The sequence below is a fragment of the Suricata suricatta genome, chromosome 9 (genome assembly GCF_006229205.1).
Source record: "Suricata suricatta isolate VVHF042 chromosome 9, meerkat_22Aug2017_6uvM2_HiC, whole genome shotgun sequence".
NCBI classification, from domain to species: Eukaryota; Metazoa; Chordata; class Mammalia; order Carnivora; family Herpestidae; genus Suricata; species Suricata suricatta.
The window spans coordinates 37,927,679-37,952,362 of NC_043708.1; the positions used below are offsets into that span (position 1 = coordinate 37,927,679).

Here is a 24,684-nt window from a genome sequence, read left to right on the forward strand (position 1 = left end):
GAAAAGAACAACAGACAGTGTCAGAACTTTAAAGTTAAATACAGATGAAGTGAAGGAGAAAAAAATCTGTGCATTACTTGGAAATTTTCGTAATTTGAGTATTATTTCCAAATAACTGAAATAAAGTGTAATGAACATAATTGCCACAATTGACTAACATATTACTCTTTCAGTAGCATCCATAATAGAATAATAAAATTATTAAAATGTTAAAAACCAAAAAAGTAAAAAAACTACCAACTAGGTGAATAGATCTTTTCACACTGAGAAGTAAAATTTCAAAACAGGTCACTAAAATTCCGGTCAAGTTCAGCAGGATTTACAATGACACTTATTTAATGCTATTATTCCTGAACTTGGGATGCTTTATGAACAACTTTTACTTTAAGATTAATATCATTGCATTGTGTTCTAGTCTTGTTATTTCTGTGCACCATCACCCAATCCCCTTGAAAGCAGAGGCACACATTTGCAGGCTGGATGCCCAAAGGCACTGATACAAGTTACAGCTGTGAACTGTGGAGCCTAAACCAGTTTTGCAGAAGAATCATCTGGAGGACTTTTAAAAACATGTATCTAAGTCCCACCTCAGATCCTTGGATTTAGAATCCTCGTGGTTTATAAATCATTTATAAAAAGATCTGTGGATATCTCTGATGTATAGACAGACAAAATAGAATAGAGCTGGGGATTAAGAACTATGCTCGGAAGTCTTAAAACTCTCAAGAAATATCTTTGGGCTTCTCTCACCTGTTCCAGCCAGAATAATCCCATGATCTATTTTATGTATCTATTCTGCTTCTTAAAGCCCAAAAAACTACAAAACCTGAGAGAGCAGAGTGAATTCACCCACATAAGAATTAAACACATGATGGGGTGCCTGGGTGGCTCAGTAGGTTTGACTCTTGATTTCAGCTCAGGTCATGATCTCACTGCTCATGGGTTCAAACCCCAAGTCAGGCTCTGTGCTGACAGCTCAGAGCCTGGAGCCTGCTTCAGATTCTGTGTCTCCCTCTCTCTCTGCCTCTCCCCTGCTTGGACTCTGTCTCTCTGTCTCTCTTGCGAGTGTGTGCACACTCATGCTCTCAAAATTAAATAAACATTAAAAAAAAGAATTAAAACTCATGATTCTGCCATCAAAACTGACCTAATCCAAACATAAAAGAGACTAGACAGAAAGAGACCAGGATTGATGGAATCAATATTTGTTAATGCCTAGAGAAAAACTTTATCAAAGCAGTTCTGTGATTCATATACTTTTCCTTATTGCAACTGAAAAGAACTTAATACACGAATGAATTACATAATAAAGTTCCAAATGGATAAACTTATAAATATCTATATTGGTTTAATTGCATATAAATCTGTCATTTACAAAAAGACTACCTTATTCCAGACTTGTAACTAAAAATATACATCTAAATAAATACAAAGTTTGGTGACCTTGCCTCCTACAGAGAAGGTAGGAGTAGATCTAGAAGGGCGTTCTCCTTGGGGAAATAATCACCCTAGGAGAAATACGATCAGAATGAACACTTGTCCACTGCTTCCCCATAATATAAGGTTTGGAGCCTTTAAACACCTTTCGGGTGTTTCCCCTAATCTACTCTAACCAGAAACATATGCTGTGTGCTGTAAAGAAAGGCAGGTAGAGGGGCGTCTGGTGGCTCAGTCAGTTAAGCATCCGATTTTGACTCAGGTAATGATCTCATGTCTGTGGGTTTGAGTCCCGTGGTGGGTTCTGTGTTGACAGCTTGGAGCCTGGAGCCTGCTTCTGATTCTGTTGTCTTCTTAACTCTGTTCCCTCCCCTGCTTGTGCTCTGTCTCTCTCTCTCTCAAAATTGAATAAATGTCAAAAATTTTTTTAAAAAAAGGAAGAAAGGCAGGTAAGTTTCCTCCTTCCATTCTGTCCTTGGATACTTCCCTAGGATTGGGTCTATGTATCTTGGCCTTTTGAAATTCTCCATTTCAACCACTCTACCTAATATTAATGCATGCCTGCTGGAAATTAAATTTGAGACATCCAGTCCTATTGATGGTTATCATCTCAAAGAGCAGCTTCAACAAATGACTCAGCATATTTTTACTCACCTGTCTGAATACACATGCTTAGCAGGAGGTGAACTGAGTAAGATGCCAGGAGAGCAACTATCAGCAGCAAGAGACTAAAATATAAAAGAGTACATGGTCAAGCCCCCAGAAAGGCTTCTTTTTTGAGGTATCTCAAAAAAAAAACCAACAATGTTTTTTCACATTCAAATGTTCACAGAGGTGATCTCTGAGTTGGAGTATGGCCACTAAAGAAAGTAAAAAAATATTATTCTGCATTTGCCAAATTTTACTTAAGTGAAAATACACTGCTTTGAAATTTAAAAAAATCAGAAAGAAACAAACTTTATTTGAGATGAAAACAAATTTCCTCCTTCAGCATGCCTGTCTGCTGACTGCTGGCTCAGCCATTCAGAGATCTTGCAATGCTTCCCTGTTATAACTGCTTCTTCCTATTTTAGATGTAAACAGAAGTTCTGCTTGTGGAATCTCATTGTCTTCTTAGTCCTTCCCTCTGTTTTTCCTCTTCTAATGACTGTACCTCCTTATCTATAATACTTCATCTAGAATGCTGAATTAAGACTGCACATTCTAGCATTAAACACACACACACACACACACCAAACCAAACAAATGCAGTTAACACATTTAATGTGTTAATGACACAATTTGAAAAGGTGCAAACAATGTAATAACTGAGGTCCTTTCACTGAAAGTGGGAAAAGAGACAACATGTATAATTTCCTACTTATTCTCAGAAAGATTCGGATAGAGAAGCTTCTAGAAAGCTGGCTCGAGTGGAGTACCCCAAAAGTTACTTTTGGCCTGCAAACCAGAGAGGTACCCTTGTCACTTGCACACAAGTACACTTGAAGCCTCACAAAATAACAGTTTGGTATCACTGCATGGCAAATGTGATATGACTCAATGAGGACATGTTCGTTGGTATATATCTGCATGTAAGACCCTGGAGGACAAAATGGGACTTTTTTCAAAGAGAACCCAAAATGACTCCTATAATTATGTCTTCCCTAAGATGTCACAGTTTCGAAGTTTAAAATTATGAACGTTTGTTAAGAAACAAGACACACAAGAGACAGGAATCAGAAATGCACTCTTGATTATAGAGAACAGCCTGTTAGCAGAGAGGAGCAGGTAGGGGATGAGTGCCAGGTGATGGAGATAAAGGAGTACATTTGTTGTGCAGAGCAGCGAGTGTTGAAATGGAAGTGCTGAATCACTCAGATATAGTGATAACACTGCATGTTAACTGGAATTAAAATAAAAACTCTTAAAAAGTGATGAGGGACGCCTGGCTGGCTCAGTCAGTACAACATGCAGCTCTTAATCTCAGGGGCATGAGTTCAAGCCCAACATAGGTGTGAATCCCACTTTAAAAAATATATATTTTTTAGTTTTAAAAAAATTATGGAAGTTTGTGCATATATCCCATTATAAAGCAAGTTGGGTTACTTAAAAGTTGGTTTGCTTATCAAGAAATTCAAAATAAAAGCAAAAAACAAACCTAAATGAGACTCTGCATTTTAAATTTCCTGATAAAATGGGTCTGCTTCTACTGATAAACAAAACAAATTTGCTAAATGCTAAGGATAAGGTCTAGTTCTAAAGGATTTCAGTTTAGCAGAGAAACTAACGTGCAAACAAATTATTACAACACATTATAATAACATAATGAATAGAAAGAGTACTATGGAAACACAGAGAAGCCAAGAATGTCTCCTATTTTGGGCCAACTGGCATATGACTTTAGTCTAGATAAAAAGGAAAAGGAACAGGACGCATGTCTAGACTCAGGGAATTACGACTACCTAACAGGTGGAAGACAGAAGATGGAGAGAAATGAAAAGATTATGTGCTTTCCACATAATTCCACACAATTGCTATTTACAAGTAATCTGTATAGCTGGTAAACTTTAATTCACTTTGGCCAACGTGACACAACAAATAGCCACTTCTTAACATTATTATAAACAAGTGTGGGTCAAGTTTCCATTTTTAAAAATTAGTCATACTTTTGGGGGGGAAAAAAAGCACAAATTATATAGCATCGCTCCAAACTACATACTAGCAATAATAAGTAAGTTGCAGGAAAATGGCTAAACCTCGGGAAATGATTTAACTAGAAATTGTATAACTCCTGGAGCTCTGTAGCCTCTTTGCTTCTCAGTGTGCTATCAAAATGGGGGTTGGGAGGGGGTTGAAAAAAACTCACCTAAATCCAAGGATGCCAGTATGAGCCATAACATAAGCTAAGCCAAGGATGCCACTTCCCATGATGGCATTTGTCAAATTAAACACAGAAAAACCAAATGAAACACCTGGGGATCCCTGTCTGTAAAGTTCCTGCAAGCACACAAATTTAACAGTGTTAAGCATTTGGATGGTGAAATTCAGATTTCATCAAGAAATGAATGACAAGTTATGGAGAAAGTCTCCTGCAAACCACAGGCACAGTGTGACACACTAGGTTCTCAAGCAGCACTGGCTTCCTTTCTTCCCTTCCCACTTCCCACTAGTGCAGTGCTAGAAAAATCTTGTTTCCTAGGAAAATCATCTCCACCTACAGTACAGAGGCCAGACAGGCTTCAGGGAAAACCATGACTAACCTTGTGACTGCAAAAGATGAAGATAGGATAGGAATGGGGTGGGACAGAGAGGAGGGAGAGATGGCCTCAGCTCATGTGACTATTGAAGAATTCCTGAGTCAGCTTGGGGCTCCTAGACAATGGTTGCTCCCCAATTACTAGAACTGCCAAAGTAATCTCTATATATTTAATGCATTAAGTCAGCTCAAATGCAAGGATGATCAGGAAAGCTTGCAATGACGATATAATAAATAGAAGCAATACACGTTGCTCTACCGAGAATTCCCCTGAAAACACCCTCTGCCAAAAGAGCATTTGTGAGCAAAGTCCTAGAAACCGTTACGGTCCAGGGACTTGAGTTAAAAAGCCAAGAGCCCGGATGCCTGGGTGGCTCAGTCGGTTAAGCGTCCGACTTCTGCCCAGGTCATGATCTCACAGTTCTTGAGTTCGAGCCCCACGTCGGGCTCTCTGCTAACAGCTCAGAGCCTGGATGGAGACTGCTTCAGATTCAGTGTCTCCCTCTCTCTCTCTGCCCCTCCCTAGCGCGCGCGCTCTCTCTCGCTCTCTCTCTCTAAAAAAAAAAAAAAAAAAAAAAAAAAAAGATAGCCGAGGGCCACTTTCATAGGTTATAGGGTCAGGGAAGTGCTATGTATTTATTACCAGGCCACCTCTACTCCTTCACCGCTAAGGATCTCTGTATGAAGATGTTTCTAGGCACCCAATGACTAAGTCTAGAGAAGAAAAATCTTGTGACTCTGGCAAAAACCTCACAAGACTTGTAGAGGGAAGAGGAAGTCGACAAAGACACTAACAGACAGCACTGAGTTACAAAACGCCAGGGCTGCTCATCCAGTCTGGTCCCCAGCCTCCAAACGGTGCTGCACCTCTTTCACCTGTGCCTGCGCTTTCACTTTCTTTCTAGGGCATGTTACACTGCATTCATGCCCTCGCCGGGTCTCATCTGCATCTGGATCCTGCCTTTGGGACCATCCCTCAAGAGTCAGGCTCCAGGTTCTCCCTTCTCCCAGTGCAGTACTCCCACCTCCTCCCCTCCACTCCCCCTGGTCTCATTTGTCAGGCATTTCAGGGAAAAGGCCGGAGACCTGCAGCACCCCAGAAGCTAGTGGAGGAAACTTACGTTGCTTAGCAACGGGCTCAACTCTTCCGCCTCGGTCGCTTCGGACTGCTGGGCAGAGACGTACCAGCTCCGCTCAGCGTTGCTAATCTCCCAGGGAGCTTCCATGCTGTTCGCTGGCAGACTACCAGGTCCATCTGCGAGCTTCTACCCCAACCCTCCAGTCGTTAGTCGCGCTGGAGGCGGGGCCGGGCTCGGGGCGGGGAGCCAGGCCCTTCCGGGTTCCCGTACCCACCGGGGCGGGGAAGAAAGAAGAGAATCGACGGGATCTGATGACGCCCTCCCCTCGGTGGCGAACTGTGATGATGTCATCGAGGGCCAGCCTTTCCACAAGCGACCTTTTCCCGAGCTGCACCAGAGCATGAGGTGAGGGGTCTGGACTTGGAGTCAGTCGCCGAGGGACGCCGGGAATTGGGAGGGTGACGTTGGTGAGGTGGTGACCGCAGTGCCCCTGATCGGAAAGGCTGAGGGTCGGATGGCAGTACCCGTCCACCAAGGTCTGCTCTCCGCCACGCGCTTCTTGGCGCAGAAACGTCGCGAGGTCGCCCACCGCCCGGGTGCTGAGCCTAGGCCCTAGTACTGGGTACGAAGGAGTGTGTTTAATCTGTTCAGAAGCTTTCTGATAGAACCGTTAGCCATATTTTACATGTGAGAAACCGAGATTCCGATTAAGAAATTACAAGATCACACAGTTGGTTAACCCTGGACCAAAGTCGAACCCTGTGAAGTTTGAGAATTGCTTTAACAGGGTTCTGAGGCAGGGTCCTCTCCCCTTCAAATTACTTCTTTGGTATTCTAGAAGGCAAAGTGAATAACTGATACTATTAATGGAACCTCAATTATAGACAGGACTTGCGGTAGTAAAGCATTGAAGCCAACATACCAATCCATATATTAAGAATACAGGCTCTGAAGTCAGTCAGATAGACCTGGTTTTTAATCCTTGTCCAGGCGCTTACAGCTAGGAGACTGGGTGAATTAACCTGCTTCTCATCTTTAGTTTGCTAGTTTACAAAATCTTGTGACCTCCCAAGATAGAAAATGTGTGTAAAGCATGTAGCACAGCCTCTGATGTAATAAGCTCCCATAAGTACCCTAGAAAAATTGCCATTGGTAAAGTCATAAATATAATGACGTTTATTTCATTTTGAGTTGATCTTTTAACTCAAACGTCAGCCTTCCAATCCCAAATGTATTCTAAAGAAGATTGTGGGTGGAGAGGTTCTTTGAATATAGGGACGCTGATGGATCACCAAGCCCTTGACCTGGAGCATATGGGTTGAAGGTGCAAATTTATTTTTTTACTACTAATAAAAGACAGCATATCATGGAAAAGATAGTATACTTCTCACACACATTCGAAGTTTCAATAATCGGCATTTAGCAGGTTATTTAAAACTGTAGAACTTAGATTTTTTTTTTATTCTTAACCTATTGTGAATATGTAAGTTTGTAGCTTTAAGTGCATCCTTTTTTCTTTTAGGACCTTATGGAGGCGATTTGGATTCTCAAGAATACTTTTCAAAGTGGAAAGCTATAGAATATCTGAGTCAGAATCATTGACTCCACTCGCTTGGACATCACAGATACAGAAGCTTAGCAGAGCACCTGGTATTTTCTTGTTGAATCAAAGGAAAAGATTCTCCACCATGACTGAAATAGAAACAAACCAGAGAGACTCTGAATTGTTTTCACCACCCTCTAATGTTCGAGGAATGACAAAACTTGATAGAACAGCGTTTAAAAAGGCAGTCACCATCCCAGTACTTAAAGTGAAGAAAGAAATAGTCAGTCAATTGATGCGATCCCTTAAAAGGGCAGCACTCCAGCGCCCGGGCATGAAACGTGTGATTGAAGATCCAGAAGATGAAGAAAGTAGACTAGTTATGTTGGATCCCCATAAAATATTTACTGATGATTCCTTTGAGAGAGCAGAACTCAGTATTTTAAAGCAGCTTAATGTCAGTCCACAGATACATAAATATAATTTGGAACTCACTTATGAAAACTTTAAGTCAGAAGAAATCTTGAAAGCTGTGCTTCCTGAAGGTCAAGATGTGACTTCAGGATTTAGCAGAGTTGGACATATTGCCCACCTGAACCTTCGAGATCATCAACTACCTTTCAAGCATTTAATTGGTAGGTGTGTCTTAGTCATATTCATGTACTAGTAAGTTCTAATTTTAGTTTTTTAAATTATTTTATTAAATGTCAAATAACAAAAGCAGGACATGTTATCATTTTAATTTTAAGCTGCATCTTGAGCTACATACCTTCTCTTTTGAGAACCATTTTGGAATACTCTTTCCAGAGTGATAGCAAGCTCTAAAAATCAGTTCCGGCTTTTCTATACACAATATACAAACATAGATTAAACTCATATCTTTTATTTTGACAGAATTCTTTGGCACCTCGTCTTTTGGGACATAGGATTTAATAGGCCCTCAGGACTGTGTTGATTTCTAGGTTTCTGAAATTTGAATGTTTACCATCAAAAATTCGAGTCCTTGTTTATTCATGCTTTGATTCAACTCACTGAGCCTCTTCTATATGTCTAGCACCATAGTCTGTTTTTTAGTGCCCTTTGCCATTTAGAAATGATGCTTTTGGGAACATCTGGGTCACTCAGTTGAGCGTCTGACTTCAGCCCAGGTCTTGATCTTATGGTTCATGAGTTCAAGCCCAGTGTCAGGCTGTGTGGACAACTCAGAGCCTGGAACCTGCTTCAGATTCAATGTTCCCCTCTCTTTGTGCCCTTCCTCCACTCATGCTTGGTCAGTCTTTCTCTCTCTTTCAAAAATAAACATTAAAAAAAAAAGAAAGAAAGAATGCTTTTGTTTGTCGTACCTCTGTAGGCTGAAGTTTGGGCCAGGGTCCTTTATTCTTTGGGAGAAAAAAGTAGACTAATCAGGATTGTAGTTGTCCTTATACAAATGCTTGATGACCGGGTATTCTCCAGATTTTTTTTTTTAATGTAGAGTAATTGTCAGAACATCTGAGAATTATTTTCAACTTAAAATGTTCACAGGGTGCCTGGGTGGCTCGGTTAGTTGACTGTCCAACTCTTGATTTCAGCTCAGGTGGTGATCCCAAGGGTCATGGGCTCCATGATGGGCTCCATGCTCAGCATGGAGCTTGCATGGGACCCTCTCACTCTCTCACTCACTCTCTAACTCACTCTCTCTCTCTCCCCCCCCCCATCATTCTCTCTCCCTACCCTTCTACCCCACTTCCTCAGCGTGCGTGCACTCTCTTACTCTCTAAATAAAATAAAATGTAGTTTCCAGTATTTTGCATGATTAGGATTACAGAAATATGCTATTATGCATTTCCTTTGTTTTTATTGATGAAAGGGGCTGATAATGCATAATGACAATATGATAAATAATTAAGCAGATCTTTATAATTATGCCTGGGTACAAATGTCAAAGAGAAGCTTTGCTCTGTATGAGTCATCACCTGTCAAAACTCAAAACATCCCTTTTGGCATCCCTATTTTATTTAGGGGCTCTCCTAGATTTAAAGTGAAGCATTTTCATACTGCAGTGATTTTAAAGCTTTTGCTAGACTTTTGGATTTTTTTTTTATTTCAAACTATTTTAATTTCAAACTATTGTACCTTAAAAATTGAGTTCTGGTACCTGAAGCAGAACAGGATAAGAACAGTGATTCACTGGAGTCATATTCAAATCAGGTATCTAATTATCAAAAAGAAATTGGACAAATTCTGGTTATATATCAGCCTGGTTGTATTATTGAGTACTTTTTACTACCTTATAAATCGAGTTATCTTTCTTTATGCAATGACATGACCTATAGATTCTTACAATGTTTTAAGTGCTAACAAAAAAGTAGACTTTAAGTAAAGGGCATCAATATACCATTTCTGGTGTATTTTATTATCTTTGTAGCTTCTTCTGCTCTGGCGAATATTTGACCAAAAAAGCAATTTAAGTAAATGAACATTTTACTTAGATAAGACTCTAAAGGATCTATGTTTCTTTTACTTGTAAACTTATTGTACTGGTATGTACTTCCAAAGTGGGGGCATCTATTTCAAGTACACAGTAAGGCAGACATTTGATTAGTCCAGTGGAACAGGCTGGTGATTTCTGACATCATTTGTTGCCATGGTCCTTATTCTTCTTTCTGTTCTTTACCTTATAGTCTACTTTTTTGCTTAATGTTGTTTATTGTGATTTAATTTTTAAAAACATGGAAAAATATTAGACCCAAAATCCTCAAAAAATTTTTCTTTAATAATGTACTCATATAGGGTAATTGGGTGGCTCAGTTGGTTAATGTCTGCCTCTTGATTTCTGCTCAGGTCATGGTCTCACAGTCATGAGTTTGAGCCCTGCCTCATGGTTCATGAGCTTGAGTTAGTGCAGAGCCTGCTTGGGATTTTCTCTCCATCTCGCTCTGCCTCTCCACTGTTCATGTGCACACTAGCTCACTCACTCTCTCTCTCAAAATAAATAAGTAAAACCATTAAAATGTACCCATATTTTTTTGTGTTTGTATTAGAGGCTAGTAGACATTAATTAACTTTGCTAATCCACTAAATTTTTAGAACTGCATGTCACGATATACACACTAGCTGTAATTTCTCTATAAACCAAAAGAAATAGTTTATTTTCATTTCATATTTTCCATTTTATTTTGCAACCAATTGGCAATATTTATAAATTCTTATATTTCAGGTCAAGTTATGATTGACAAAAATCCAGGAATCACCTCAGCAGTAAATAAAATCAATAACATTGATAACACTTACCGAAATTTCCAAATGGAAGTACTGTCTGGAGAGGAGAACATGATGACCAAGGTATGGAATATTTTATTGTCTCCTAGGTACAGATTATATCAGGATTAATGTTTTGATTCAGAATAGATGTCAAAGATTAAAAATATGTATAATAATGCAATATTGATGAGTATGTGAGAATGTGAGCATTTATGTGTCCTTTTGATGGAGGTGCAAATGTGATGCAAATATTCAGGAAGAAAGAGTATATAGTAACATATTACCATGAATAGGTACATCCTTTGACCTAGCATTCCATTTGCAGGAAATTATCTCAAGGATATAATTGGAGAAAATTGTAGTGATGTATGTACTAGATTCTACAAAGGAATAGAAACAACCTAAATGTTCATCAGTGCATTGATTAATTCTGGTATAACAACACAATTGAATACTCCATCTAAAGATTATTGAGCTCTACATTTATTAAAATAAATTGCCCACTGATAGGTAAAGTGACAAAAAAGGTAGTTGTAGAATAGTATATTTATATAGCTCTATTTTAACTAATTATCTCTGTAAATACGTACATATATCAGAATGTTAATAGTGGGCATATTTTTATTTGATATAGTAGTTACTAGTGACCTTTGTTCTCATCTTTATATTCTTCTACAGAGCATATATTTCTTTTATAAGGAAAACAAAACAAATCTATTTTAAAGAAAAAGTATCTTTAATATGTAGGAACAGATTTCTGGGATAAAACACTTTCTCAAAATTCTCTGAAGTACTGGATAATATAAACATTTTTGAGCCAAAAGTCTTAGATAATTATATGTTAACATTATGTGAAACTTTGTACCCCAGCTAAGACATAGGTTAACTTCTCTCCATAACTTGACAAAAATTTTAATAACAAAGTCTACTCTAAAGATGTTAGATAAAACTTTTTGTGTTTGTTTCAAGTTTTTCTTTAAATTCTAGTTAGTTAACAAATAGGGTAATATTGGTTTCAGGTGTTGAATTTAGTGATTCATCACTTAGACGTAACAGCCAGTGTTCATCCCAACAAGTGCCTTCCTTAATGCCCATCACCCATTTAGCTCGCCCCCCACCCACCTCCCCTCCAGCAACCCTCCATTCTCTATAGTTAAGAGTTTCTTACAGTTTGCTTCCTGCTTTTTTTTTGCCTTCCCATACATATGTTCATCTGTTTTGTTTCCTAAATTCTACATAAGTGACATCATGTGGTATTTGTTTTTCTCTGACTGACTTCTTTCTTTTAAACAGGACTTTGTAAAATCCGGAAGAGAGTTTATGCAAAATAACTATTTTTTAAGATTCTAGGCCACATAGATTTAGGTGAATATTATAAGTATAATATTATTTCTCTATAATTTAATTGTAGCAGAATATTAAAACACCATTTACTACATACTTAATATTAGGCCTGAGCTAATGTTTTAAATATAACAAATCCTAAGACGCCTACAAGATAATGGTGGTTGTTTTGTTTTTTTGTCGTAAATTTATTTGTTTAATTTACATCCAAGATAGAATATAGTGCAACAGTGATTTCAGGAGTAGATCCCTTCATTTAGCCCACCCCACATTCCCAAACCCCTCCAGCAACCTTCAGGTCATTCTCTGTGTTTAAGAGTCTCTTATGTTTTGTCTCCCTCCCTGTTTTTGTATTCTTTTTGCTTCCCTTCCCTTATGTTCATCTGTTTAGTATCTTAAAATCCTCATACGAGTGAGATCATATGATACTTGTCTTTCTGTAATTTCACTTAGCATAATACCCTCTAGTTCCATCCACATAGTTGTAAATGGCAAGATTTCATTCTTTTTGATTGCCAACTAATACTCCATTGTGTGTATGTGTGTGTGTATGTATATATATATACACACACCACATCTTCTTTATCCATTCATCCATCTATGGACATTTGGGCTCTTTCCAAACTTTAGCTATTGTTGATAGTGCTGCTATAGACATTGGGGTGCATCTATCCCTTCGAAACAGCACATCCCTTCGAAACAGCATTTCCCTTGGGTAAATATAATGGTGGTGGTTTTTTTAGTATTCTCTTTATACAACTGAAGTAACAAGAATGGCTGAGCTGGGTTTTTGGAGCCAGGCTTCTGACTCCAGAGTGCATGCATGGTCTTTCCCTGTATAACCTCCATGGCCTCTTGCTTGTGTGTATTGTGTGGGATCTGATCTGGCGAGTAAGATTTGAATGTGAGTTCTCTGCTGGTGTCTGTGCTTATCTCCGTGTACCCTGACTGAGCGCTGCATGTTCTTCATTTGGTAGTGCCCGTTAGGGTAGCAGGTGGCTTCCTTCTCAGAGATCTAAAAGTTCTCAGAAACTTCTGTAATTTTTTAAATGGCTTCTGATTGATTTCTTTAGTCAACTAAAGTTTGTTCTTAGGATATATTTTATACTTAACATTTATACCATAAAATGAATGTAATGTAAAATCTCACTCAGTATAATTTCTTTGCTAGAAACAGAATCACATTTAACTTTAGAATCTCATGCATCATAAGTACTCTGTGTGTCTATTGTGAGTAAAAAGATTCTTGAGACTGAATCGGGCTAAAAGTAATGCTGACTGAGTGAGTTAGGTTCCAAAACAGTTTGAGTAAAACCAGAAGGATACTTAAAATATAAGTTTTTTAAATTAGTACTATGCTTCACATTAAAAAGAGGGAGTAGAAAGGATATTTCAGGAAAAGCATCCCAAGACATATTCAGACTTTCCAGTTTATAGATCTAGAGAGTTCTAGTTGGCAGAATAATGAAGGAACATTTCCAACTCTGGAGCCTTAACATCACCAGAGCATCTGATGTGGCTGGAGGAAAAATTTACACAAATTTGAAGGCAGAATATTCCATGAAGGCAGAATATAGAATATACATCTCTATCAGATTTATAGAACTTAGGACATTTTCTGGCCTTTTGATTCTTCATCCATTAAAATAAAGGGCTTAAAATGATGGCTGAGGTCACATGCTATGACTGTATTTTTTTTAGTTTTCTATTTTCTATCATGTTTATGGTACTTCCAAAAGTACCATAGTCTTAAATTTTAAATTTGTTCAAGACTTAGCTTCACTAAATATATTTAATTTAATCCATGAAAACTCAAATTTGGGAAAAGAGAAATTAGGGGAATGATTTGTTCTATAGACTGGCTGTAATCCAATGTGTAAATGGCACATCTTTTTTTTCCCAAGATTTTTAAAAAAGTGATTATTTATTTCACGAGAGAGAGCATGCACATAGAAGCCAGGGAAGAGCAGAGAGAGAGAGGGAGGAGAATCCAAGCAGGCTTCACGCTGCCAGTGCGGAGCCCAACATGGGGCTTGATCTCACGAACCAGTAGATCATGACCTGAGCTGAGATCAAGAGGGGGATGCTTAATTGACTGAGCCACAGAGGTGCCCCGGGACAAGACACATCTGTCATGCCTTCCTCTTACAAACTGAAAATTAAGGAAGATAACTTGCTGAGTGGAAGTGCTGTCTGCAACTTTAACTGGTCATCATGAAGATATGTGTTGGTGTTTCAAATTATAGGTTTATTTCCCTCTCTGTCAGGTGACTAGAGTATGATTAAGCCAGTCAATTGGCCTGCCTGAAATATGTCTCATGTGATTTGGGAACCACTTTATGACCCAGTAGATTGAGATGGAAGACTCATTTCACTTTAGAGATGACTTTTCTTATGTCAAAGTCTAATGATGGTTAACTGGCTTCAAGAATAGCATAAACACCAGAATTCTAATTAAAATACAGTGTTATTTGCTCTTAATTTAAATGTGTGGGTATACCCGTCCAATGTCCATGGTTGGAATTTAAGGCTAAACAGGTTAACCAAGGTATAATACCTTTTTCAGGTTCGAGAAAACGGCTACACCTATGAATTTGATTTTTCAAAAGTCTATTGGAATCCTCGTCTCTCTACAGAACACAGTCGCATCACAGAACTTCTGAAACCTGGAGATATGCTATTTGATGTTTTTGCTGGGGTTGGACCTTTTGCCATCCCAGTAGCAAAGAAAAATTGCACTGTATTTGCTAATGATCTCAATCCGGAATCTCATAAGTGGCTATTGCATAATTGTAAATTAAATAAAGTGGACCAAAAGGTGAAAGTCTTTAACTTGGATGGGAAAGACTTCCTTCAAGGACCAGTCAGAGAAGAGTTAATGCAGCAGCTGGGACCACTGTCAAAAGAAAGAAAGCACTCTGTGCACATTGTCATGAACTTGCCAGCAAAGGCTATTGAATTTCTCAGTGTTTTCAAACTGCTGTTAGATGGGCCGCCATGTGGCACTGAGCTCCTTCCCATAGTGCACTGTTACAGCTTTTCCAAAGACCCTAATCCTGCTAAGGATGTTCAGCAGCGAGCTGGGGCCATGTTAGGCATTTCCTTGGAGGCATGCAGTTCAATTCACCTAGTAAGAAATGTAGCCCCTAACAAGGAAATGTTATGTATCACCTTTCGGATTCCTGCTGCTGTGCTCTACAAGAACCAGACCCTAACTCTAGGTGAGCAATTTCTGGGAAATTAAATATAAACTATACCACCTTTCATGTAGCTTTTAATATACATCATATTTGGAAATAGGTTAAACTAATTCTAGTTAGATATTTCAGTTCAAGATTCCTTGCCACTCAATTGTGACTGGTTTCTCCCAATTTTACAAATTTTAGTATGACATACACATTGTTCAGTCTAGTAGGAGGCTATTTTGTTAAAATAATCTGCAGGCATGTTACTATTCCTGTATAAGTTGAGTATTAAAAATCTTCAATATGCCTGTATTATTTGCTTTTTAAAGGTATTTTCTATGTTAAGTGTCTTACCTAATCACAGTTTTTTTGGCTTTGTTACAGAGAATCAGGACGACCCACCTCTTAAACGCCAGAAGACAGACGTCTTTGCAGAAGAAAAAACTCACATTGCTTCAGTCACATAATTGTAAATGTTTTCTCCATCTGCCCACGAGACCTTTATGTAATGAAATATAATTTGTACGATTTCATAAAATTTTAGCATTCATTTTAATATTGACCATGTATATTTTACCCTTGCTGTCTTATATGTTGATTATCAAATTAAAATTTAAATGAAGTAAGTCTAAGTATATTTAAGTTATAATAATTATAATCTTATAATCTAAATTGTATCTAATTTGTATTAGGTAAATATATTTAAAAATTGACTATCTCCTGGGAAAATAGTTTCTGAAGGTGGGATAATTGCCTGCTAACTGAGAAAGCACTATTATCACTTTGCAGTGATCTTCAGTTGAAGAGTGTGCCTAAATTTTATATTAGTACCTCTAAGCTGTTACTGTATAAGTAATAAAAATATAATTATTTAGATCAGGGATGGTAAACTATACCTGGCAAGCCAAAGCTAGCCTACCACCTGTTTTTGTATGGCAAATAAATCATCTGAGAATGGTTCTTACACTAAAGGTTGAAAACAAATTTTAAAAATCTTATAACATGAAAATTAGATGAAATTTGAATTTCAGTGTCCATAAATACAATTTTATTGGAACACACCCTGCTCATTTGTTTACATGCTGTCTGTGGCTGCTTTTATGGTATAAAAGCAGAGTTGAGTAGTTACAACGCAGACAGGAAGTGATTCTCAGCAGTTCTTACTGCTGCTCAGCACACTACAAATCACAGCGACATGGTTGTAACTCAACAGCATTTTGAATGATCTAAGCTCTAATACATTATTATTATTACTAGGGTATACCCATCATTTCAGAACAAGAAAATTGGACTTCTAATGTGCTTTAAAGGCACAGTGGAGTGTCAATTAGAAAAACTAGAAATTTAATCTAGAAATGTCTCAATTGAGCAGAATTTCTTCACAAAATAAAAAATGAAAATGAGGGTGCACCCGAAGTCTCCAAGGGACTCTCGTAACCCAAGCAAGGAAAGCCAATTACTGATAGCGAGTTAACTGTATTTGAGTGCAGGAGCCAAAGAAATGTATCCAGGGAAAGTAAAATTATTGGAGACTATTGGCCTTTTGGAAAGAACAGTTGCTCAAAGAGTTTAGGACATTGGAAACGAGCAAGTAAATTAAAAAAGTAAATGAGAGGAGTCTGGTTTTTGATGAGTTGATAGATGTACTGATACTGTTTAGGTCTTATTTATTTGAGACATTAGCGCTGAGTTTGAAGTTGCTGAAGAATTAAGCTTCTATGAATACTCTGCATGGAACAACTATGGATAAGTATTTTTAAAGAAGTTGAGAAAATGCCAATTCTGTACCACCTGAAGTAGAATCTGCTACGATGTGTTACAACTGATGGTGGTAAAAGATATGTGAAGTAGAAAAAGACCTAGTTGGGGGCACCTGGCTGGCTCAGTCGGTTAAGTGTCCAACTTCGGCATGATCTTGCAGTTTTTGAGTTCGATCCTCGCATGGCCAGCACAGAGCCTGGAGCCTGCTTTGGATTCTGTGTCTCCCTCTCTCTCTGCCCCTCCTCCACTCATGCTCTGTCTCTCAAAAATAACCAAGCATTAAAAAAAAAAAAAAAAAAAAGACCTAGTTGGAGAAATCTACAGAGCTTGTGAAAATGTAACATAAAACCTGTGGTTATTCACTCCATTCTTCACTAGCAAGTTCCTGCAGAAGATATCTGAACCTGTTATGAACCAGTAGTGTCAATACTGTTTCACTTGCTTTCATGGATTCTAACCATCCTCAAGTCTTTGAATTTTGTTCAGAAATTGAATTTGAATCAATCTGGCTTGCTCAACTTCAGTTTGATTTGCTTAGTAATTGTCAAGTTTGATTGCAATTTTTCGAGTTCAAGGTCAAGACAAATTTTTCTTAACAAGAGGAACCACTCTAAACATTATTCTAGACCACTGAATGGCTCTGGCAATCAGCTTTTGCTAATGACTTGATAATATTTCTTAAAGGTTTTAACCTATAATTATAAAGCAAACAGAACATTAATGTGAAACTGTGATAGTCATTTCAAGAGGCATTTGAATCACAGTATCTTTTGTTCCACATTTCTCATACTATCAAAAATTAAAACAAGAAACAAGACTTCCACTTTCAAATGAGCAGTAGAGATATTTTCTGTGTTCAGCATTTTTGGGGCCTTGGCAAAAACGCAAAGGAAATTTACATATTTCAAAATCCATTTACATAGTTGAGCTTCTACCTTATGTTCAACTAGAAATGATTAATGTGCTATGTAATGACATGCTAAAAGGCAAATATCAAGGGAAGAATCTAAGAGGATTCTACAAATGCCTGTGATAAATATAACAAGTTAAATTTGTATGCTTCTGGATTGATGCCAGTATGTGGCAGTATCTACCTGTGTAAAAAAGACATTTTTAAATCTCATTACATGGGGCACCTGGGTGGCTCAGTTGGTTAAGCATCCGGTTTTGGCTCAGGTCATGATCTCACGGTTCGTGGGTTCGAGCCCCATTCAGGCTCTGTGCTGACACCTAGCTCAGAGCCTGGAGCCTGCTTCGGATTCTGTGTCTCCCTCTCTCTGCCCCTCCCCTGCTCGTGCTGTCTCTGTCTCTCAAAAATAAATAAAAAACAAAAAACATTTTTTAAATAAATCTCATTACAGATAACTGTATTAACAGGTAATCATTTACAACTGATTTTGATAGGAAACACTTAGAACCTCAATTAAAGAAACAAGTGCTATTCCCCCAAAAATGAATTAGACAATGTAATTAGATATAGTCAATTATATTTTTAATTTTGTTCGTTAAAAACAGTCTGCCAACTTTATCACAAAGCCTAAAATATTTACTGTCTAGCCTTACAGAAAGGTTTTAGGATCACTCATCTGAATCATTCATTACAAACTCAGATGCCTTCAGAAACAAGGCAGGTAATATAAACAGGTGAAGGCAATAAATGGGAAGAAGTGTAGGAAAGTAATGAATTAGAGCCCTCCTCCCTTGTCTAAAGACACTGAAAACTGGTTCTGAAAAATCAACCAAACTTATCCTCTGCAAGACGTCTAATTTTGGGACTTCTAATTTTCCTCCCTCCCCTCCAAGTGAGTAGTATGTAGGTCAAGGGTCAGCATGCTGCCTGTAAAGGACCAGATGGTATTTTAAACTTTGTAAGCCATAAGGTCTCTGTTGTTGCTCAACCCTGTCATAGTAGTCCCCAGAGCGGCCACGGACAATACATACACTCTCTGCCAAAACAAATTTGTGGACACTGAAATTTGAATTTTTTATGCTTTTCACTTGTTAAAAAGTATATTATTTTGGCTTTTTTTCAGCCTTAAGAAATGTAGACAACAATTCTAGCTCATGGAACATACAGAAATGGGCACCAGCTGGATCTGGCCAGGGGTCCAGAGTTGGCCTTCTGATCTAGGTGAAGAGAATTTTAATTTGCAAGTAGGAATGGGAATTTTTTCCTGAGTACTATACATTGATATACTAGGTTGAAAATACTAACTATGGGTACAAATGATGTTCTTATTCATAAATGTAAAGTGGTAAGATTCTTGCCTCTATTTAGTCAACCTTTAGACAAAATATGCAGTATATCATTATGAAGGAAATGAAAACCTTAAAAGCCTCTATTAACATTTTAACTCCTCCCCGCATTCCCTTCAAGTGGGCAAGTGAATGTATGATTATTTCATTATTTAAATTTAGGCCCACCCTAATTTTTTTAATGGGATATCTGGTAAGTGAACTCGATGTCCACCAGAAAATGACAGCTGGAAAGCTCACTAGACCCATCTTTTTCTTTTAATTTTTTTCCATGTTTATTTATTTTTGAGAGAAACACAACAGCATGAGCGAGGGAGGGGCAGTGAGAGAGGGAGACACAGACTCGGAAGTGGGCTCCAGGCTCTCAGCTGTCAGCACAGAGCCCAACGTGGGGCTTGAACTCAAAAACCATGAGATCATGACCTGAACTGAATTGTACACTTAACCAACTGAGCCACCCAGGTGCCCATTTAATTTTTCAACACTGTTAGCTTTTTGACAAATTTTCTGCCATCTTAATTGGATTTTGAAATGATTACCTGACCACCAGTTGACAAAAGATAACATCTAAGAGAATTAGATCAAATATTTATTGAATGAAATTAAGAAATACTAACAGTGCATCCCAACCATGATGTAAACGTATTCAGTACATTAATATCTGCTTAAAAGGAAGGTAGTTAATAGTCAAATCATGTTCTACATAATGAATTTCTCAGAACTTCTCCCAAGGATAGAAACAAGATTATTAAGTTGATGTGATTTATATACCATAAAATAACTAGACATTTTATCTGTAAAACTTCCTGGGAGTCTTAGGAAGTTTGACTACTCAGACTTTATTCTACACAGGTGTTGTTTATAAGCTTGACAGTTTGACAGTCATCTCTGGAGCGTGGACTCTGACCACTTGGGTTCAAATCAACTGTGCTACTTTTAAATTGTATTGACCTTTGGCAAGTTAACCTCCCTATGCCTTGGCTTCTCCATCTATTAAAATGGGCACAATAATACTAGCATTGTAAAGATGCATGAAGTGCAGTGCTTGGTGCCTAGGTATTGCTCAGTAGTTGTTAGCTATTGTTTCTGTGCCAGTGTTGATGAAAGACTTATGCAGCCTTTTGTCTCTGAAAGAGGTAATCACTGGGTAGATAACAAATATTCTGAATTGATAAGGTTATTTAGTGAACTGTCAGTAAGTGACCTTTCACCATTCCCTTTGATCAAATAGGGTCAGTTAACTTCTTATTTGGTCTATTGAACAAGGTATGGCAATAGGGCAAAATATTTACAAATATATAAAGGTTTTGGAATTTAATTTATTTGCCAAATCAGATGCAGGCAATTTCTACAATAAGGGGGGTTCGATAAAAATTTTGAAAGCCTTTAAAGCGTTGTATTAATAAGTTCATTCATTTAAATACATTATACGAGTAATAGTGTTTCTTTTGTGAAGACTGGATACTGTACTTTGGCAGCTGAGTACAGCAAAGCCTTACCTGTAAGTCCAATGTTCTCAGTATTCTCTGGACAGATTTATAGACTATACTTAACACCCGAATCCTCAATTGGAGAATGCTGACAGATATGAAAAATAGGATGCAGCCTGGTAGAGTATAAATAAAGACAGACTTTTAAAAAAGGTTTTAATTCTTGCTTTTTATTTACTTGTGTATATGATCTTAGCCTACTCAATTATTTGATGCCTTGGTTTTCTGTTATCAAAGATAGTTAGAACTACAGTTGGCCCTTGAACAACACAGGAGTTAAGGGCACTGTGACCCTCCCCACCTCCCCCCACACTGGAAAATCCACATATAACTTGGACTCCCCTGAAAACTTAACTATTAATAGCCTACTGTTAACCCAAACATAACAGTCAATTGTCCATACTTTGTATGTTATAAGTTTTATACATTATATTCTTACAATAAAGTAAGCTAGAGAAAATAAAATGTTAAGAAAATCTTAAAGAAAAAATACATTTACAGTACTGTAAAAACCCACATATAAGTGGATCCAGGCAGTTTAAACTAGTTCAAGGGTCAACTGTATTGTAAAGATGAAGATATACCTCTGAAATTAATACCTGCTTAGTTAGGATTAATTAGGATATTCCACCCTAATGTAACCACAAATCTTGTTTCACATAACTTTCCTCCCATGAAATTGACATCTGTTGTAATGGACATTTGATAGGAAATCCCTTAATTTCCTTGAGAAAGTATGTCCCATACCCAGTGGTCTATATAACAGACAGATATAAAGTTGAGATGCTACAAATACCCATCCTGTCCACATCCAACTCTAGTAAAACCCTGGGTATACTAAAAGCCTTTGAAGTTTCAACAGAAACTATATCAGAGTCTGCAATTTACTTGGGGAAATTTCGTTTAAAATGTATCCATTCCACTCTCCAAGTTTTCATCATAAAATGAGCTCACAGTTAAAGTGAGAGGTGCCATTTAAGTATTAAATTTTATTAATTTAATTCTTTGAATTTGTCATTAAAACAGGTTAATACTCTCATCTGGTTTATCCTAAATGTGGCTCACAGCTGGGAACTATATACCTTGATCAAGGTTGTCTCACTTTCCACTGCTCGAAACAGCACTGAGTCCTTAAAGCTGAGAGCGTGTCATTATCAGAGGTCAAGTTTTACTTGCCACAACCTGCTGGTAGAAGGAAATATATCCACTTGTCTGGACTAGTATTAAGAACATTGGGGGAGGGGGGAGGAACATTTTATGAGAAGAAATAATAGACTTGGATATTAACACTAAATGTCGTATTCAAAATGGCATTTTAAAATGTGTTCAAGTAAAACACTGTAATAAGAGAAAAACCACAAAACTTAATATAAAGTCTAGCTTTATTTTTAAAAAGATTTTACAAGTCTGTCAACCTCAAGCATACATGGGTGAATTATTCATATCTTCCATCAGATGAAGTTTACAGCTTCAGTCCCTCTCAGAAAAATATAAGTAAAAAATAAATCTTTTTCACATATATTTATCCACTATATTACTCAGCTTAGTTCTGAAATTTTCTCTTATAAATACTTTAACACAGCTGCTAGTGTGTAGGACTGTTGTGGTGCAGCTGCGCATGGCTATACTTGTACAAGTCTGCTTTAGTTTTGCCAGCTTCCTGGTTCGGATCCAAGGTCTTATAAAGAAGAAATAAAGGTTAACTGGGCTGCCAGAAAAGCCCACTGAATGCATCCTGTAGCGCTCTGTGACAAGCAAGAGAAGAAGTATAGCCTCCAGCAAGATCCTGTGGAGAGGCAGCTCTGACATGGTTTAAATACCTAAAACAAAACAGAAAGTGTAGCATTGATATAGAAAGCATATATAAATTAGTAACATTTTTAAAAGTAATCGTAAAACTCATGCAAATTTTAAAGAGGAATTCTGAGAAAGAAATGTTCAGACTTTCTAAATGCATTATTACCTTTTAAAAGGAAACTCACCAACTATATGTTGAGTGCCTAAACTAGTTTGCTACACTAAATTGTAAGGCAAATTACATTAAGATCTAAAAACAGCTCTCAAGGAGGTTTCAAAAATCATACTGGCTATTAAAGTGCTCAGTTTCCCAATTTTTAAATGTTTACTTATTTATTTCAAAAGAGAGAGAGTGCACAGGGGAGGGAAAGAGAGAGGGGGAGAGAGGGAATCCCAAGCAGGCTTTACGTGTCAGCGCAGAGCCTGATGACGTTGAGCTGGTTCTCATGAATACTGTGAGATCATGATCTGAGCCAAAATCAAGAGTCAGGTAGGTGCTTAGTGGACGGAACCACCAGGCATCCTTCACTGTTCCCAATTTTTAGAACTTATTTGTTTTGTTGGCTATTGTTTGGGTACCTAACTGTTACTCTCCTTCTGGCATACTCTTTTTTTTTCTTTTAATGTTTATTTATTTGAGAGAGACAGAGACAGAGCAAGGGCAAGGGAGGGGCAGAGAGAGAGGGAGACAGAATCTGAAGCAGGCTCCAGGCTCTGAGCTGTCAGCACAGAGCCAGACACGGACCTCGAACTCACAAACCATGAGATCATAACCTAGCTGAAGTCAGAAGCTTAACCAACTGAGCCACCCAGGCGCTCCGTCCTTCTGGCATACTCTTAACAAATACATACATAGTATCAAAATACTATTATATAAATATTTTATAAAATATTGAATATTTTGCATAAATGTATTCTGTAACAAATACTTAAATGAAGGAGGGTTGAAAAATATACTGGTTACTTCAAATGTACTTCAGTATTACAAAAATATATTGTCTCCTTCCTCACAGGAAGGGAAACCTTAGAAAATTACATGTCCGAGAAATCTCTGAGAGCCTGATTTCAACAGAATGTCCCAATTAATAAACACAGAAGTCTTTTGAACTGATCTCAAAAGACAGTGTAACAGAAACCATTTTTCTCCAATCATACATATGTTATTTAGCAATTAAAACTTTCAACTTCGGTAAAGGTAGACAAACAAGCCTAAAATATGGGACAGTCGTAGACAAAGAAGGTCAACTTGTTAGCATGACTAACAGCATTGTTGGAAAACAAATATTTCCAGCTTTGCTTTAATGTCTAGTTTAAGAAACCACATTGTTTCTTCAAGCCTCAGGAAGTAAAGGAGCTTCACCCACCTTAGAATTACGGGTATGGCAAATGAATAAATCAGGTACCAGAACATTTTAATAACTTGGAAACTTTTCTACTCATTCATTCAAACTTCCTGTGTGTCAAAGTCTTGATGCATGAGCAACTTATTATTTCTAACATAATAACAAGTCTGTTTTTCATTTGTATCCATGTTTAATAAGGTTGCGTGATTAAAAAATATATGGCACTATAAGAGTCCAAGGAGAAAAAGTGGTCAAAGTAAGATGGAACATAAGCTCCTGGAATTGGCTATAATTTATTCACACTACCACAAATCAAGGTGTTAACTCAATTCATTGCTTCTCTGCCAAGGGTGAAAAGGGAAAGTGGAAGGAGAAAGGTAACTAATATTTATTGAGCAATGACCTACAAACTTTTTGGTAGTATACTTATGGCAGTAAAAATATTTTAGCATGCATTCCCAATATTTGTATACTTATTTATATACTACATACTTAACGTATAAACATACAGTATATAATTATATATAAAATACTAATATAGAAGCATATTATAAAATATATATATGAATGAATATTCAAAGAAGGAGATAAAAATATTTCAACAAAAGTCCTAATATTTTCTCCCTATATCCCATCTTCTGTACGTTGGTGAATGCATTCCACTCTGGAGGCTCTTATTAAACAGTCATTGTCAAACTCCTGATAGAACCTTATATCCCATGGGATTTAAACAGGGATTCACCAAACCTACCACATGAACATAAAAAATATCTGCTCACTGGGGCGCCTGGGTGGATCAGTTGGTTTAGTGTCTGACTTCAGCTCAAGTCATGATCTCACGGCTTGTGGGTTCAAGCCCCATATAGGGCTCTGTGATGATAGCTTGGAGCCTGGAGCCTCCTTCGGATTCTGTGTCCCCCACTCTCTCTGCCCCTCCCTTGTTCACTGTTCACATTCTGTCTCTCAAAAAT

The 24,684-nt window shown here is 37.6% G+C and overlaps 3 protein-coding genes across 7 annotated transcripts in view; 1 reads left to right on the forward strand and 2 right to left on the reverse strand.

Annotated features, from left to right (window-relative positions):
• SLC38A6 (solute carrier family 38 member 6) overlaps positions 1-6,057 on the reverse strand; it is a 72,292-nt gene extending 66,235 nt beyond the window's left edge. For 2 of the 4 annotated variants that reach the window (XM_029950561.1, XM_029950559.1), the window contains exons 1-3: positions 5,794-6,046; positions 4,283-4,413; positions 2,092-2,165 (exon numbers count right to left, since the gene is read on the reverse strand). In XM_029950561.1, the coding sequence (XP_029806421.1) occupies positions 2,092-2,165; positions 4,283-4,413; positions 5,794-5,898 (310 nt within the window). In that variant the 5' untranslated portion in view covers positions 5,899-6,046. Of the gene's footprint in view, positions 1-2,091; positions 2,166-4,282; positions 4,414-5,793 lie in introns of all 4 variants that reach the window. The other 2 variants (XM_029950562.1, XM_029950560.1) reach the window with 2 other exon arrangements.
• On the forward strand, positions 5,979-15,622 carry TRMT5 (tRNA methyltransferase 5). Its single transcript, XM_029950558.1, has 5 exons — positions 5,979-6,156; positions 7,274-7,929; positions 10,494-10,618; positions 14,448-15,102; positions 15,451-15,622. Exons 1-5 carry the CDS (start codon positions 6,152-6,154, stop codon positions 15,531-15,533), a joined length of 1,524 nt encoding a protein of 507 aa, XP_029806418.1. The 5' UTR covers positions 5,979-6,151; the 3' UTR covers positions 15,534-15,622.
• Positions 15,623-21,937: 6,315 nt separating this feature from the next.
• The window catches only part of MNAT1 (MNAT1 component of CDK activating kinase), a 207,349-nt gene continuing 204,602 nt past the window's right edge, over positions 21,938-24,684 (reverse strand). For both annotated transcript variants that reach the window (XM_029952056.1, XM_029952057.1), the window contains exon 8: positions 21,938-22,393. In XM_029952056.1, coding sequence (XP_029807916.1) covers positions 22,273-22,393 — 121 coding nt within the window. In that variant the 3' untranslated portion in view covers positions 21,938-22,272. The remainder of the gene's footprint in view (positions 22,394-24,684) is intronic.

Bases quoted from the DNA above. Each gene is read 5' to 3' on its own strand.
- TRMT5 (XM_029950558.1), top strand. The intron at 10,619-14,447 runs GTATGGAATATT...TACCTTTTTCAG, and splicing joins AGGAGAACATGATGACCAAG to GTTCGAGAAAACGGCTACAC. The intron at 15,103-15,450 runs GTGAGCAATTTC...GCTTTGTTACAG, and splicing joins GAACCAGACCCTAACTCTAG to AGAATCAGGACGACCCACCT.